General features: G+C 44.0%; 1 protein-coding gene across 6 annotated transcripts in view; it reads left to right on the top strand.

Annotated features, from left to right (window-relative positions):
- The window catches only part of MYSM1 (Myb like, SWIRM and MPN domains 1), a 65,269-nt gene that overhangs the window by 34,283 nt on the left and 17,636 nt on the right, over positions 1 to 13,350 (top strand). For all 6 annotated transcript variants that reach the window (XM_029618359.1, XM_029618358.1, XM_029618355.1 and 3 more), the window contains one exon: positions 7,881 to 7,955. In XM_029618359.1, coding sequence (XP_029474219.1) covers positions 7,881 to 7,955 — 75 coding nt within the window. The remainder of the gene's footprint in view (positions 1 to 7,880; positions 7,956 to 13,350) is intronic.

Here is a 13,350-nt window from a genome sequence, read left to right as displayed (position 1 = left end):
CCTGGGACATCCAAACTGTGAGCATATATGCTTAAATAAGGCAACTATTAAATATAAAATTCTCACTCTGATTCACAAATCCTTAAGCAGCGATGCACCAGCTTGCTTTAGCACCTTACTAAAAATACAAACTTGCCCGCTCTTTGTTCTGTTGAGCAGAATCTTTTCGATGTTCCCTCAGTTAGAGTAGCTCATTTAGGGAAACTTGTGATAGGACCTGTTCTATTACAGGCCCTAGTCTCTGAACTTACTTCCTGAGAATTTTAAGAGCTGCACCGTTTGTCCACCTTTAGGAAAACAGCTAAAAAAAAACCTGTTGGATTGCTCGGGTTTTATAGTTGTAAGAGAGGACATGTCCTTGTTAGCACTCGAGTCCTGAATTAAAGGAGTAGGTTTGACTTTTTTTTTCCCCAGTAGCAATTATCACCATCTTCTGATTGTAAGTGGTAGTGGCTCATATCTGTCTTATTTTGTCATTTGTGTGCTGCTTATGAATGTTTTTATTCTTCTTTGCATAGAATTTGGATATCATAGAATATAAATATATGCATAATAAATAGCTGCCCAGTGGCAGGACATTGTCCAAGCATCAGAGTTGGGCAGCTAGATTGCTTTTTGTTTCAGCTCCTTAAGAACATAAGAACATGCCATACTGGGTCAGACCAAGTGTCCATCAAGCCCAGCATCCTGTTTCCAACAGTGGCCAATCCAGGCCATAAGAACCTGGCAAGTACCCAAAAACTAAGTCTATTCTCTAAGTGAACTTAATAGCAGTTAATGGACTTCTCCTCCAAGAACTTATTCAATCCTTTTTTAAACACAGCTATACTAACTGCACTAATCACATCCTCTGGCAACAAATTCCAGAGTTTAATTGTGCGTTGAGTAAAAAAGAACTTTCTCCAATTAGTTTTAAATGTGCCCCATGCTAACTTCATGGAGTGTCCCCTAGTCTTTCTACTATCCGAAAGAGTAAATAACAGATTCACATCTACCCGTTCTAGACCTCTCATGATTTTAAACACCTCTATCATATCCCCCCTCAGCCGTCTCTTCTCCAAGCTGAAAAGTCCTAGCCTCTTTAGTCTTTCCTCATAGGGGAGCTGTTCCATTCCCCTTATCATTTTGGTAGCCCTTCTCTGTACCTTCTCCATTGCAATTATATCTTTTTTGAGATGCGGCGACCAGAATTGTACACAGTATTCAAGATGCAGTCTCACCATGGAGCGATACAGAGGCATTATGATATTTTCCGTTTTATTCACCATTCCCTTTCTAATAATTCCCAGCATTCTGTTTGCTTTTTTGACTGCCGCAGCACACTGAACCGACGATTTCAATGTGTATCCACTATGACGCCTAGATCTCTTTCTTTGGTTGTAGCACCTAATATGGAACCCAACATTGTGTAATTATAGCATGGGTTATTTTTCCCTATATGCATCACCTTGCACTTATCCACATTAAATTTCATCTGCCATTTGGATGCCCAATTTCCAGTCTCACAAGGTCTTTCTACCATTTATCACAATCTGCTTGTGATTTAACTACTCTGAACAATTTTGTGTCATCTGCAAATTTGATTATCTCACTCGTCATATTTCTTTCCAGATCATTTATAAATATATTGAAAAGTAAGGGTCCCAATACAGATCCCTGAGGCACTCCACTGTCCACTCCTTTCCACTGAGAAAATTGTCCATTTAATCCTACTATCTGTTTCCTGTCTTTTAGCCAGTTTGTAATCCACGAAAGAACATCGCCACCTATCCCATGACTTTTTATTTTTCCTAGAAGCCTCTCGTGAGGACCTTTGTCAAACGTCTTCTGAAAATCCAAGTATACTACATCTACTGGTTCACCTTTATCCACATGTTTATTAACTCCTTCAAAAAAGTGAAGCAGATTTGTGAGGCAAGACTTGCCCTGGGTAAAGCCATGCTGACTTTGTTCCATTAAACCATGTCTTTCTATATGTTCTGTGATTTTGATGTTTAGAACACTTTCCACTATTTTTCCTGGCACTGAAGTCAGGCTAACCGGTCTGTAGTTTCCCGGATCGCCCCTGGAGCCCTTTTTAAATATTGGGGTTACATTTGCTATCCTCCAGTCTTCAGGTACAATGGTTGATTTTAATGATAGGTTACAAATTTTTACTAATAGGTCTGAAATTTCATTTTTTAGTTCCTTCAGAACTCTGGGGTGTATACCATCCGGTCCAGGTGATTTGCTACTCTTCAGTTTGTCAATCAGGTCTACCACATCTTTTAGGTTCACCGTGATTTGATTCAGTCCATTTATTTATCTATGTATTTTTTTAACTTCACACACTTTCCACTCTTCCTATGGGTGACGGTGTTCTGTTTTGTGAGAGGAATTAGCTGTAAGGATGTTAATAAATTAAATTTTGGCATTATTAATTTCTGAAAATATGCAGTTAGACTTGCAGATGAAAACAAATACATCTTGGAGACCAAAATGTCACCCAAATAGGCTAATATTTTATTGAAAGAGTTACAAATATTACAAATTACAGCAACTAAGAAGATTATAATATGATTTACAGAAATTTAGATATTTCGTATTCAGATACCTGAAAGTCTGTATCATATCTCCCATGCACCTTCTTTCTTCCAGGGTGTACATATTCAGATCCTTCAGCCTCTCCTCATAAGTCTTCCAATGCTGACCCCTCTCCATTTTGGTCGCTCTTCTTTGGACCGCCTCTATCCTGTCTTTATCCTTTTTGACATACGGGCACCAGTATTGAATGCAGTACTCTAGGTGAGGCCTCACCAAGGACCTGTACAAGGGCTTTATCACCTTTTTTTTTTTTTCTTATTGGTTTTCCTCTCTGTGCAGCCAGCATTCTTCTGGCTTTACCTATCGCCTTGTCACATTCTTCTATCGCCTTGTCACATTGCCTGGCTTTATCGCCTTGTCACATTGCCTCACCACCTTCAGATCATTAGACACTATCACAATAAGGTCCCTCTCCCACTTCGTGCACGTTAGTCTTTCACCACCATAAAGCTATTTTGGATTGCCGCACCCCAGATGCATGACGCTGCACTTCTTGGCATTGAATCCCAGCTGCCAAATCTTTAACCACTCTTCAAGCTTTCTTAAATCACTTTTCGTTCTCTCTATTCCTTCAGACAAGTCCACTCTGATGCAGATCTTCGTATCATCCACAAATAGACAAACTTTACCTTCTATCCCTTCCGCCGGGTCGCTCACAAAGATATTGAACAGAATTGGTCCCAAAACTGATCCTTGTGGCGCTCCACTTTAACACCGTTCTTTCTTCAAAATAGGTTCCATTTACCATTACGCGCTGTCTCCTGTCAGTGAACCAGTTTGCAACCCACACTACTACCTTGGCACCCACTCCCAAGCTTCTCATTTTGTTCACGAGACTCCTATGTGGGACCGTATCAAAAGCTTTACTAAAATCCAAGTAAATCACATCCAGTGTTCTTCTTTGATCAATCAGATTTGTTTGACAGGACCTTCCCCTGGTGAATGCATGCTGCCTCGGGTCAAGCAATCCACCGGATCGAAGATAGTTCACTATCCTTTCCTTCAGCAGAGTCTCCGAGTCTCCATTAATTTTCCCCACCACGGAGGTGAGGCTGTAGTTTCCAGCCTCCTCTCTGCTCCCACTCTTGTGAAGCAGGAGCACCACCGCTCTTCTCCAGTCTCGTGGCACCACTCCCGTTTCCAGGGATCTATTGAACAGGTCTTTCAGGGGACCCACCAGCACTTCTCTGAGCTCCCTCAGTATCCTGGGATGAACCTCATCCGGCCCCATAACCTTGTCCACTTTGTTTTCCTAGCTCTTCCCATACATTCTCTTCTGTGAACAGAGTTTCATCTACTCCACCCCCATCCATAGTCTTGTCAACAAGCGACTGTCCTTCTCCAGGGACTTCTTTAGTGAACACCGAACTGAAGTATTTGTTTAATATTTCGGCCATTTCTTCATCTCTCTCCACACATTGATCTTTGTCACTTTTCAATCACTATATCACTTTAGACCTTTCTCTGATATATCTGAAAAATGTTATGTCACCTCACTTTACCTCTTTGGCAATCCTTTCTTCCACCTGACTTTTTGCTTTCTTGATTTCTTCCTTTGTCTCCCTCAGTTTCACCAGATATTCTTCCCTGTTCCTCTTTTTTATATTTCTTGAATGCTGTTCTTTTTGCTTTTATTTTATCAGCCATCTCCTTTGAGAACCACATCTGTTTCTTATTTCTCTTAATTTTGTTTACTTTTCTCACATATAGATTTGTTGCCTTTGTAATTGCTCCTTTTAGTTTAGCCCACTGTCATTCCACCTCTCTCATTTTCCCCTAATCTTCTAGTTCTGCCTTCAGGTACGTCCCCCTTTTGATAGTCTGTATTTTTGAAATTCAAAACTCGGGTCTTCGTGTGACCTCTCTGTATTCTACATTTGATGGTCACTGGTGCTGAGGTGGGCACCCGCCCGGACATTAGAGACATTGTCCCCATTACTGAGCACTAGGTCGAGTATAACTCCCTCTTTCATGAGTTCCATTACCATTTGTTTGAACAGAGTCCCTTGCAGGGCATCCACTATCTCTCTACTTCTGGTAGATTCCGCAGAAGGGATTCTCCAGTGTACATCCTGCAGATTAAAATCTCCAACAATCAACATTTCTCCCTTCTTTCCCACCTTTTTGGATGTCTTCAATCAGTTTTCTATCTAGTTCTTACGTTTGAGTCGGAGGCCTGTAAAACCACTCCAGTAAAAATGGATGCACCAACATCTTTTTTTAGGATGGCCCATAATGCTTCTTCTCTACCCCACATTCCTTGCAGTGCAGTTGCTTGGATTTTGTTCTTGACATAAAGAGCTACTTCTCCCCCTTTTCTGTCCTTCCTTAGCAAGTTATAGCCCGGTATGGCCGCATCTCAATCAAGAGAATCCATGAACCATGTCTCGGTAACAGCAACAAATGTCCACGTCCACCTCCACCATTAGGGCCTGCAACTCTTGGATTTTATTGCCCAAACTACGAGCATTTGTAGTCATAGCTTTCCAGTTTTTCTCCCTTGATTTGTTGCACTTTCTAATCACCTTTTCTGCTTTTTTGAGCTGATTGATTTTTATTTTTCTCCTCCCACTTTCTATTGAGATTACTTGCAGGAAAAAAAAAAATGTGAGAGCTCCCCAGAGCCATCTGGGCAGATCAACAGAGAAAGAGACAACAGTAACAAAAAAAAAAAACAAAAGAAAGGGCGCACTGGAGGCCATCATGGATATAGAAGGACTCGGCATGTTTTAGAATAGAGCTTGCAACTGAAAGAGGGACTATTTAACAATCTAAATAGAAAATTGAGTGGGTTCATATCAGGCTGTCAGAGTACTAAAGGGTCACTGGGTAAACATTTATTTAGTACTCTTGACAGCCTGACATGAATCCTCTCGTTTTTATTTAGTACCTGATTCACTTAGGAGTTTCTCCCAAAGACACAAAATGGGAGAAAAGCCTTAATGAATCTGGGCCTTAGATTATTAAATAGTCTTTCTTTCAGCTTCATGGATCAGTGACTGATAGTCCTGTACATGCCCAGGAAAAATGATGGAACACTGGGTAAACATTATTTAGTCATTTTTTCCTGGGTATGTATAGGACTATTGGTTACTGATCAATGAATAAGCCTCTGCAGGCCCTCTTTTAGATTCCTGTTGCTTTTCCCTGCATTGAAAAACAAAATCAATATGATGATCGTGCTGGTGCAGTCAAGCTTAAAGGTGTACATTACAGAATGTTCTCCTTTTCATACTGTAAACCTCTCTTCAGGTGGTGGACATGACATCAGACCATGTGCTCCACTGCCCCGTGCACAGTTCCTTTTGTACCAAATTTTGCACTGTGGACAAGTGCAAAGTGATGCACATAGGGTAAAATAACCACCTTTGAGTTACATGATGTTAAGTTCCATATTAGGAGCTACCACCCAGGAAAAAGATCTGGATGTTATAGTGGATAATACATTGAAATAGTCGGCTCAGTGTGCTGCAGCAGTCAAAAAAGCAAACAGAATGTTAGGAATTATTAGGAAAGAAATGGTGAATAAAACTGAGAATGTCATATTGCCTCTGTATCGCTGCATTGTGAGACTGCACCTTGAGTACTGTGTTCAGTTTTGGTCGCCGCATCTCAAAAGAAGATATAGTTATACTGGAAAAGGTTCAGAGAAGGGTGACCAAAATGGATTTCATTGTCAAAGGAAGTGGTTAAGGCAGTAAGCATAGCTGGATTTAAAAAAGGTTTGGACAAGTTCCTGGAGAAGTCTATAAACTACCCGTGTTTCTCCGATAATAAGACAGGTCTTATATTTAATTTTTGCTCCGAAAAACAGGTTAGGGCTTATTTTCGGGGGTGTCTTATTTTTTTTCCATGATTGGTGAATGAGGACAAGGCTAAGCCTACCTCCTCTTTCATTCACCAATCAGATTCAATTTTTGGCTGAACCTTTTGGTTCGGCCTTCGTTATCGGCCCATCGTGGGAAATTTTGTTTTCCTGCGGTTTGGGCCGATTTTATTTTGGCTGCCCCCCGAAATGATACCTGAAACCTGCCCCAACCCTTCCAATTTGATTAATTAAAACCGGGTTTGTATGGTAAAACAAAAAACCCCAAACCCACCCCATCACTGCAAACCCCCCCCCCCCCCCAAAAAAAAAACTTGCCGAAACTCCCTGGTGGTCCAGCGGGGGTCCCAGGAGTGATATCCCGCTCTCGAACCATCAGCTGCCAGCAATCAAAATGGCGCTGATGGCCCTTTGCCCTTTCCATTGGTCACATGTGACAGAGGCCGGCCAATGGCGCCAATAGCCTGTCATATGGAAAGGGCAAAGGGGGTGGGTTTGGGGTTGTGTGGTTTTTTTTTTACAATCCTCCGTCTGCTGCCCCCCCCCCCCCCCCTCCCCAGGGACTTTCGGTAACTCTTGGTGGGGGCGGAACTGCTCGTCCTCATAAAAGCTAGGGCTTATTTTTGGAGTAGGGCTTATATTTCAAGCCCTACTCCAAATATCCTGAAAATCAAGCTAGGGCTTATTTTCAGGGTCGGGTTTATTATTGGAGAAACACAGCATTAATCAAACTGACTTAGAGAATAGCCAATTCTTATTACTGGCATTAGTAGCATGGGATTTATTTACTGTTTGGGTATTTGCCAGGTACTAATATCCTGGATTGGCCACTGTTGGAAACAGGATCGATCTGATCCAGCTTGGCAACTTCTTATGTTCTTATGCTGCTGTTGGAAACATTTTAAGAGCAAAACTTTGCAGGGGAAAGGGACTTGCAAGTAATCATTTGGAAAGCTAACTCGGGAAGTTTTCCCATGTTGGGGAGGAAGATATGGTCTAAAATATAGAGCAGAAAAATGTGTATGCTCTGTTTCGAGGTGCCTTGTTGATGTCGAGAGGCCCATTTATCTTAAAACCATCGTGGAGCCTTGGTCTCTTTAATCCTGCACTCTTACCAGTTGCTTTCAGGACCTTTTGCAGATCCCTTACCTGCATGTATCTTTGCAACTTAATTGCAATTGTAGCACAAAATAATAGTAATAAAAGTTTCTGGTCTCCCCTGTGCATATGCACAACAGACTGCATAATGATTGGAGGACTGAAGGGACTGCACCATCTTGCTCAAGTGCTGTGACTGTAAAATGCTTTGAGATTTGATTGGGTATAAAGTTTTATATAAAACCCAGTTTGTTTGTTTTTTTTTAATTCACTCTGATTGCAGTATAATTTAAAAGCTAAGCCAGATACAGCAAAATTGCTTTAATATCTATTTTAAATTGTATGTGTGTTTTGTTTTTTTTTCTTGTTTTAGCATGCACATGTTTCTATGGCTGAGGTGATTGGATTACTGGGAGGAAGGTATTCAGAGGCTGAAAAATTAGTAGAAGTATGTGTTCCTTTTTTCTTATTTTCATCCTACATTGTTACATCAGTGTGTTAAATCAGATTCACCTCATTTTATCATATCCATTGAGTATCCACGCTCTATGGGAGTTTTTCAGGTAACATTTTAGCAGACAGTTTGTTGTAAAGAGCTTACCATACGGTACCTCAGTAGCCGCTCTCTTTCTCCCTTGCATTACAGAGAAAGTAGTGCTAGAAACATTCAAGATGTAACTTGGTTGTAGTGAATGAGAATCATTAACACCTGTGGACTGAGCTATACTAGATAGTTGGGGGGGTGCATTCTATGGTCAAGTTAACATATGGGCCGATACAGTACAGTGCGCTACGACAGAGTGCACTGTTAACCCTCTATTGGACGTGCGTTTTTGATGCACTAACGTTACCCCTTATTCAAAAAGGGGCCGAAAACGCGCGTCCAACCCACCGAACCTAATAGCGCTCGCAACATGCAAATGCATGTTGATGGCCCTATTAGGTATTCCCGCGCGATTCAGAAAACAAAATGTGCAGCCAAGCCGCATATTTTGCTTTCAGAAATTAGCACCTACCCAAAGTTAGACGCTAATTTCTTCAGGCACCGGGAAAGTGCACAGAAAAGCAGTAAAAACTGCTTTTCTGTGCACCCTCCGACTTAATATCATGGCGATATTAAATCGGAGGTCCCGAAAGTTTCTAAAAGTAAAAAAAAAAATGTTAAGTCGTCCCGCGGCTGTCAGATCGAAAACCGGACGCTCAATTTTGCCGGCGTCCAGTTTCCGAGCCGTGGCTGTCAGCAGGCTCGAGAACCAACGCCAGCAAAATTGAGCGTCAGCTGTCAAACCCGCTGTCAGCCGCCGCTCCAGTCCAAAAGGAGGCGCTAGGGATGTGCTGGTGTCCCTAGCGCCTCCTTTTGCCTGTTTTTACCTCCGGGCCTCATTTGAATAGAGAAGCGCGCGCACAGGAGAGTGGCCTGTTCGCCCGCTCTCCCACGGACTTTACTGTATCGGCCCGTCAGACAGGCCAGTTCACACCAGTGGGTTATGCACTCCTACCAGCAGATGTAGATGGAGTAAAGCTGGCTCACTGCTGACACTGACGTATAGCCTTGCCCTGACATCAGCCTGCCAGAATTCTCCATTTCCAGTAGATGGTGGACCTGCATCTCCCTTGTGGGGATTTTATGGTTCAAAAAAAAAAAAAAAGAGAGAGAGAAGATACACACCACTTGAGCTCCGGAGGTGACACTCTGGTTCCTCCCTGAGTTGAATGCTTCTAAGTCTGAAAGCCTGACCAGGCATAGACTTAAAAGGGGGCAGAAAAGACTAGGGAATGCTCAGCAGTGAAAGCTTTGCCTTCCCTCCTCCCATAACCAATGATCCGATCATGCTCAGACAGGGGGGCCGAGCTCAGGTTAAAAAAAAAAAAAAAGAGTAGGGAAGTTTTAGGTCTCCTCTTTTTTTTTTTATTTACCAGGTCCTCCTTCCCTTGGCGGTTTCCTCTGCGCCTCTTACCTCTTTTTCCCTCTCACTTCTATGGGGAGTTAGTGTAGAGTGGAGGTGGCTCAGGCTGGGTGGGTTGAACAGCTTTTGGTTAGGCCCCGCTTCTCAGGCTCGGTTCAGTCAGCCTCGCAGTGGTCTACGGCAGTGGTTTTTCCCCGCTTGTTTAGGCATGTGCGTGCATTCTCTCCATGCAGTGGTGTCCTGTTGTGGGCACACACATGTGCCAGTACTTATGCGCATAAGGCTACAGCCTTAGATTTGAGCCTGTATTTGCGCGGGTACGCCCAACTGCCATTGGAGTGCACGCAGGAGGCCACCTAGAGCCGAGTGCAGGAAAACTATGGCACTGGACACACAAAAGTCTAAGTGCCTTGCTATCTGTGAGGCTTGTAATATAAGGGCAATCCAGCCATTGCTGTCTCTGCGCCTGTGTCGGCACTGTTTAGATGCTCAAGGTGATTTGGCTATTACAGGTTTTTCCAAATTTGGGACATCTCCGTGGCTCCCGAGGGGAATGGGATGGGAGGTGATACAGTGGACAGTTCCCCTCCCCCTTTGTTCCCAATGGCAGAGGCAGCTCCGAGAGAGGGGTTGGAGAGTGCCAGATTTGGGCCTCTGGGACCCAGTATGGATCCCTCCTCCTCCTCCTGGATGGAATTTTTCCAGGGTCTGCAGACTTTTCTGCAGGGGCACCCAGCAGAAGTGAAGCAACCTACTAAAAAGGGATTGTGTGCTCGGGTCTCCTGCTCATCATCCACTGCAGGCAAACGCTGCAGGGAGGCTATCCCTGGAGATGTTCAAGGGTATGTGGATCATGATATGTCAGATGACTCCGGTGGGGACTTGGTTTTCTCTCCTTTAGAAGAGGGAGAGATTCCACCTGATTTGGAGCCACATCTGACTCTACTCCGATTTTTTTTTTTTTTCACAAAGATGAGTTGCCGAGTCTGTTGACACAGACCCTGAAGACACTTGGTGTGGACGGAGGTGATGCAACAGGCTTACAAAAGAAAGATCCCATATTAGTCACTTTATGCAAAGCATCCTATTTCTTTCCCCTCCTGGATCCCATTCAAGATTTAATAGACCTCGAGAGAAACGCCCCCAGAAGCAAGTTTTAAAGGGGGGGAGAGGAACACACTTTGGCGGGTTTGTACCTCGTGGATCTGAAAATAAGGGAACAATTGCAATTCCCAAACATGGATGCCTTGGTATGTGCTGTTACCAAGCTAACCACTATCCCGGTGGAAGGAGGGGCAGCTTTAAAAGATGCTCAGGATAGGAGGATTGAGGCTATCCTTAAATATGGTAATAAATTTGCAAATTGCTTCTTGCTGCTGCTTGGTGGCTGATTTGCATCTCTCTCAAGAGACACAAGAAATGGGGGTTCGATGGTTGATTGCTGATGGAACCAGTAGCCGCATTGTTAGCCGATGTGGGCTGTGGCTTTGTGTGGATGGCCGCTAGAGGGGTGGCTTCAATGATAGCAGCTAGGTGCCAGTTGTGGTTGTAAAATTAGTCAGCAGACACTATTTCCAAGTCCAATCTCACAAGGTTATCCTTTTAGGGTTCTCTCTTATTCGGAAGTGAGTTGGCGAACAGCTGAGGTGAATCAAAGGTTCCTCGATTGCTGGAGACAAGGTGTTGTCTTGTCTTTTTGGGGCGGAGGGCCACTCCAGGGATTCCCTCCGCCCCAAAAAGATTCCTTTTAGAGATTCCTTTTAGAGAAGCAACTACTCAAAGGTCTCATTTCAGCCTAAGAAGCCTCATAACAATGCGGGCTCCGGGGCCGGAGCACCTCTATCTTCGCAATGAAGGTGTGGGGGTTCACCTACTGGATTAGGAGATAGATGCCCGCCTATCTCGCTTTTATCATAGGTGGGCCCAGATTGCAACAGACCCAGTGGGTCCTGGAAATGGGAAGGGATGTCTCTGCTCTAGAATTTCTACGAATTCCACCAGATGCATTTATAGTCTCTTCATGCAACTCTCTATAGAAGAGAGTGGCAGTGGAGACTATGTTAAGGAGATTGTTAGATTTGAAGGCTGTAATTCCTGTTCCCAGATCGCAAGAAAATTGGGAGCGTCCATTTATTTTGTTCCCAAGGAGGAGGAATACGTTTGGCCCATCCTGAATCTGAAGGGAGTTGATCGACATTTGAGTGTGATTCATTTCAGAATGGAAACTCTGTTTCGTAATAATGACAGTCCAAACAAGAGAATTTCTCACATCTTTTGATCTGATGGAGGCCTATCAATATATTCCCATACTTAGTAACATTGTTTCCTACGCTTCACCTTTCTGGGACATCGTCATCAATTTCAGGCCCTGCCCTTCGGGCTGGCTAACGCACCCAGAACCTTTTCCAAGGTCATGGTGATAGTGGTGTCTTTTTGCAAAAATATTCTGGTCCATCTATATCTGGACAACTGGTTGATTCATGCCAAAAGTGCAGACAAGAGTCACGTAGCATCTCGCAAGATTAACTCCTTGCTTCAGGAGCTAGACTGGGTGGTGAACTTGGCCAAGAGCAGTGTACAGCCATCTTAGATGCGAGAGTATCTAGGCATGCGGTTTGACACGGAGCAGAGTGTTTCTACTGGAGAGTTGTATTCAGAAGCTAGTTACTCAAGTCAGGTCCTGAAAAGGACTATTCGCCTGATGGTTTGGTCTTACCTGCAGGTCCTGGAATCAATGGCAGCCACATTGGACTCACCCTGGGTGAGGGTGCACATGCGGGCCCTTCAGCACACGTTGCTCCACCGGTGGAATCCACAGTCACAGGAGTACACAGTGAGGCGCCATTTGACATTGGAGGTGAGCATTCAATTGCAGTGATGGTTACAAGTGGATCATCTCAGGAAGGGGATTTCCTTGGAGATACTGGACTAGTTAATGCTGATGACAGATGTGAGCCTTCTGAGTTGGAAGGCTCACTGTCAAGAGTTGGTGGCGCAAGGTCAGTGGAATGCCGAGGAGCGGAAGTGGACCATCAATCAATTAAAAGTGCATGCAGTTCAACTGGTATGCTTGCGGTTCACCAAGCAGTTGGAAGCTCAAGTGGTAAGGATAATGTTGGACAATGCCATGACAATGGACTACATCAGTCATCAGGGTGGAACCAGAAGACAACAGGTGTCAGTAGAGGTAGATGCGCTCATGGTGTGGGCAGAACATCATTTCCAGGACATATCCACCTTCCTCATTGCCAGGAAGGACAATGAAAGGGCCAACTTCCTCAGCAGGCAGGTCTGGGACCCCAGAAAATGGGGGTTGGCAGACGAGGCTTTTCAACTCATAGTGACGTGCTGGATTTACTGGCGAATTCCAACAGCGCAAAGGTACTATGGTCCTTCAGTTGCAGAAAGAATCCGAGAGCGCTGGGCATTGATGCTGTCGTTCAGGTTTGGCCATGAGCAGAGTGTATTATGCCTTCCCATCATGGCCATTGATGGACAGGGTCATTCAGAAGATTGCAAGTCAAACTGAAACTGTACTTCTGATGTCTCCAGATTGGCCCCAGAGGCTGTGGTATGCCAATTTTCAGAGGCTACTGGTGGACAGTCCTCTCAGACTACCACTTAGGAAGGATCTATTGCATCAGAGACCCATACTGCACAAAGATACGGGTTGATTTTGTCTTATGGTTTGGCCCTTGAGAGGGCTCAGTTGCTGGAGCATGGTTATTCTTCTGCAATGATTTCCACTTTGCTCCGGGCCAGGAAATTTTCTACATCTCTAGCTTATATGAGGGATGGAGACTGTTTGAGAGCTGGTGTGAAGAGTGAGGTTCTCACCCTCTTAAAGTTGAAATTCCACAGATATTGGAATTTTTGAAGGAAGTTTTGGTTAAAGGCTTGGCCTTAAACACTCTGAAGGTGCAGGTAGCACTCTCG

This window comes from Rhinatrema bivittatum, chromosome 10 (genome assembly GCF_901001135.1).
Source record: "Rhinatrema bivittatum chromosome 10, aRhiBiv1.1, whole genome shotgun sequence".
NCBI classification, from domain to species: domain Eukaryota; kingdom Metazoa; phylum Chordata; class Amphibia; order Gymnophiona; family Rhinatrematidae; genus Rhinatrema; species Rhinatrema bivittatum.
The sequence above is the reverse complement of the archived record's forward strand: the minus strand, read 5'-3'. Positions and strand labels throughout refer to the sequence as shown.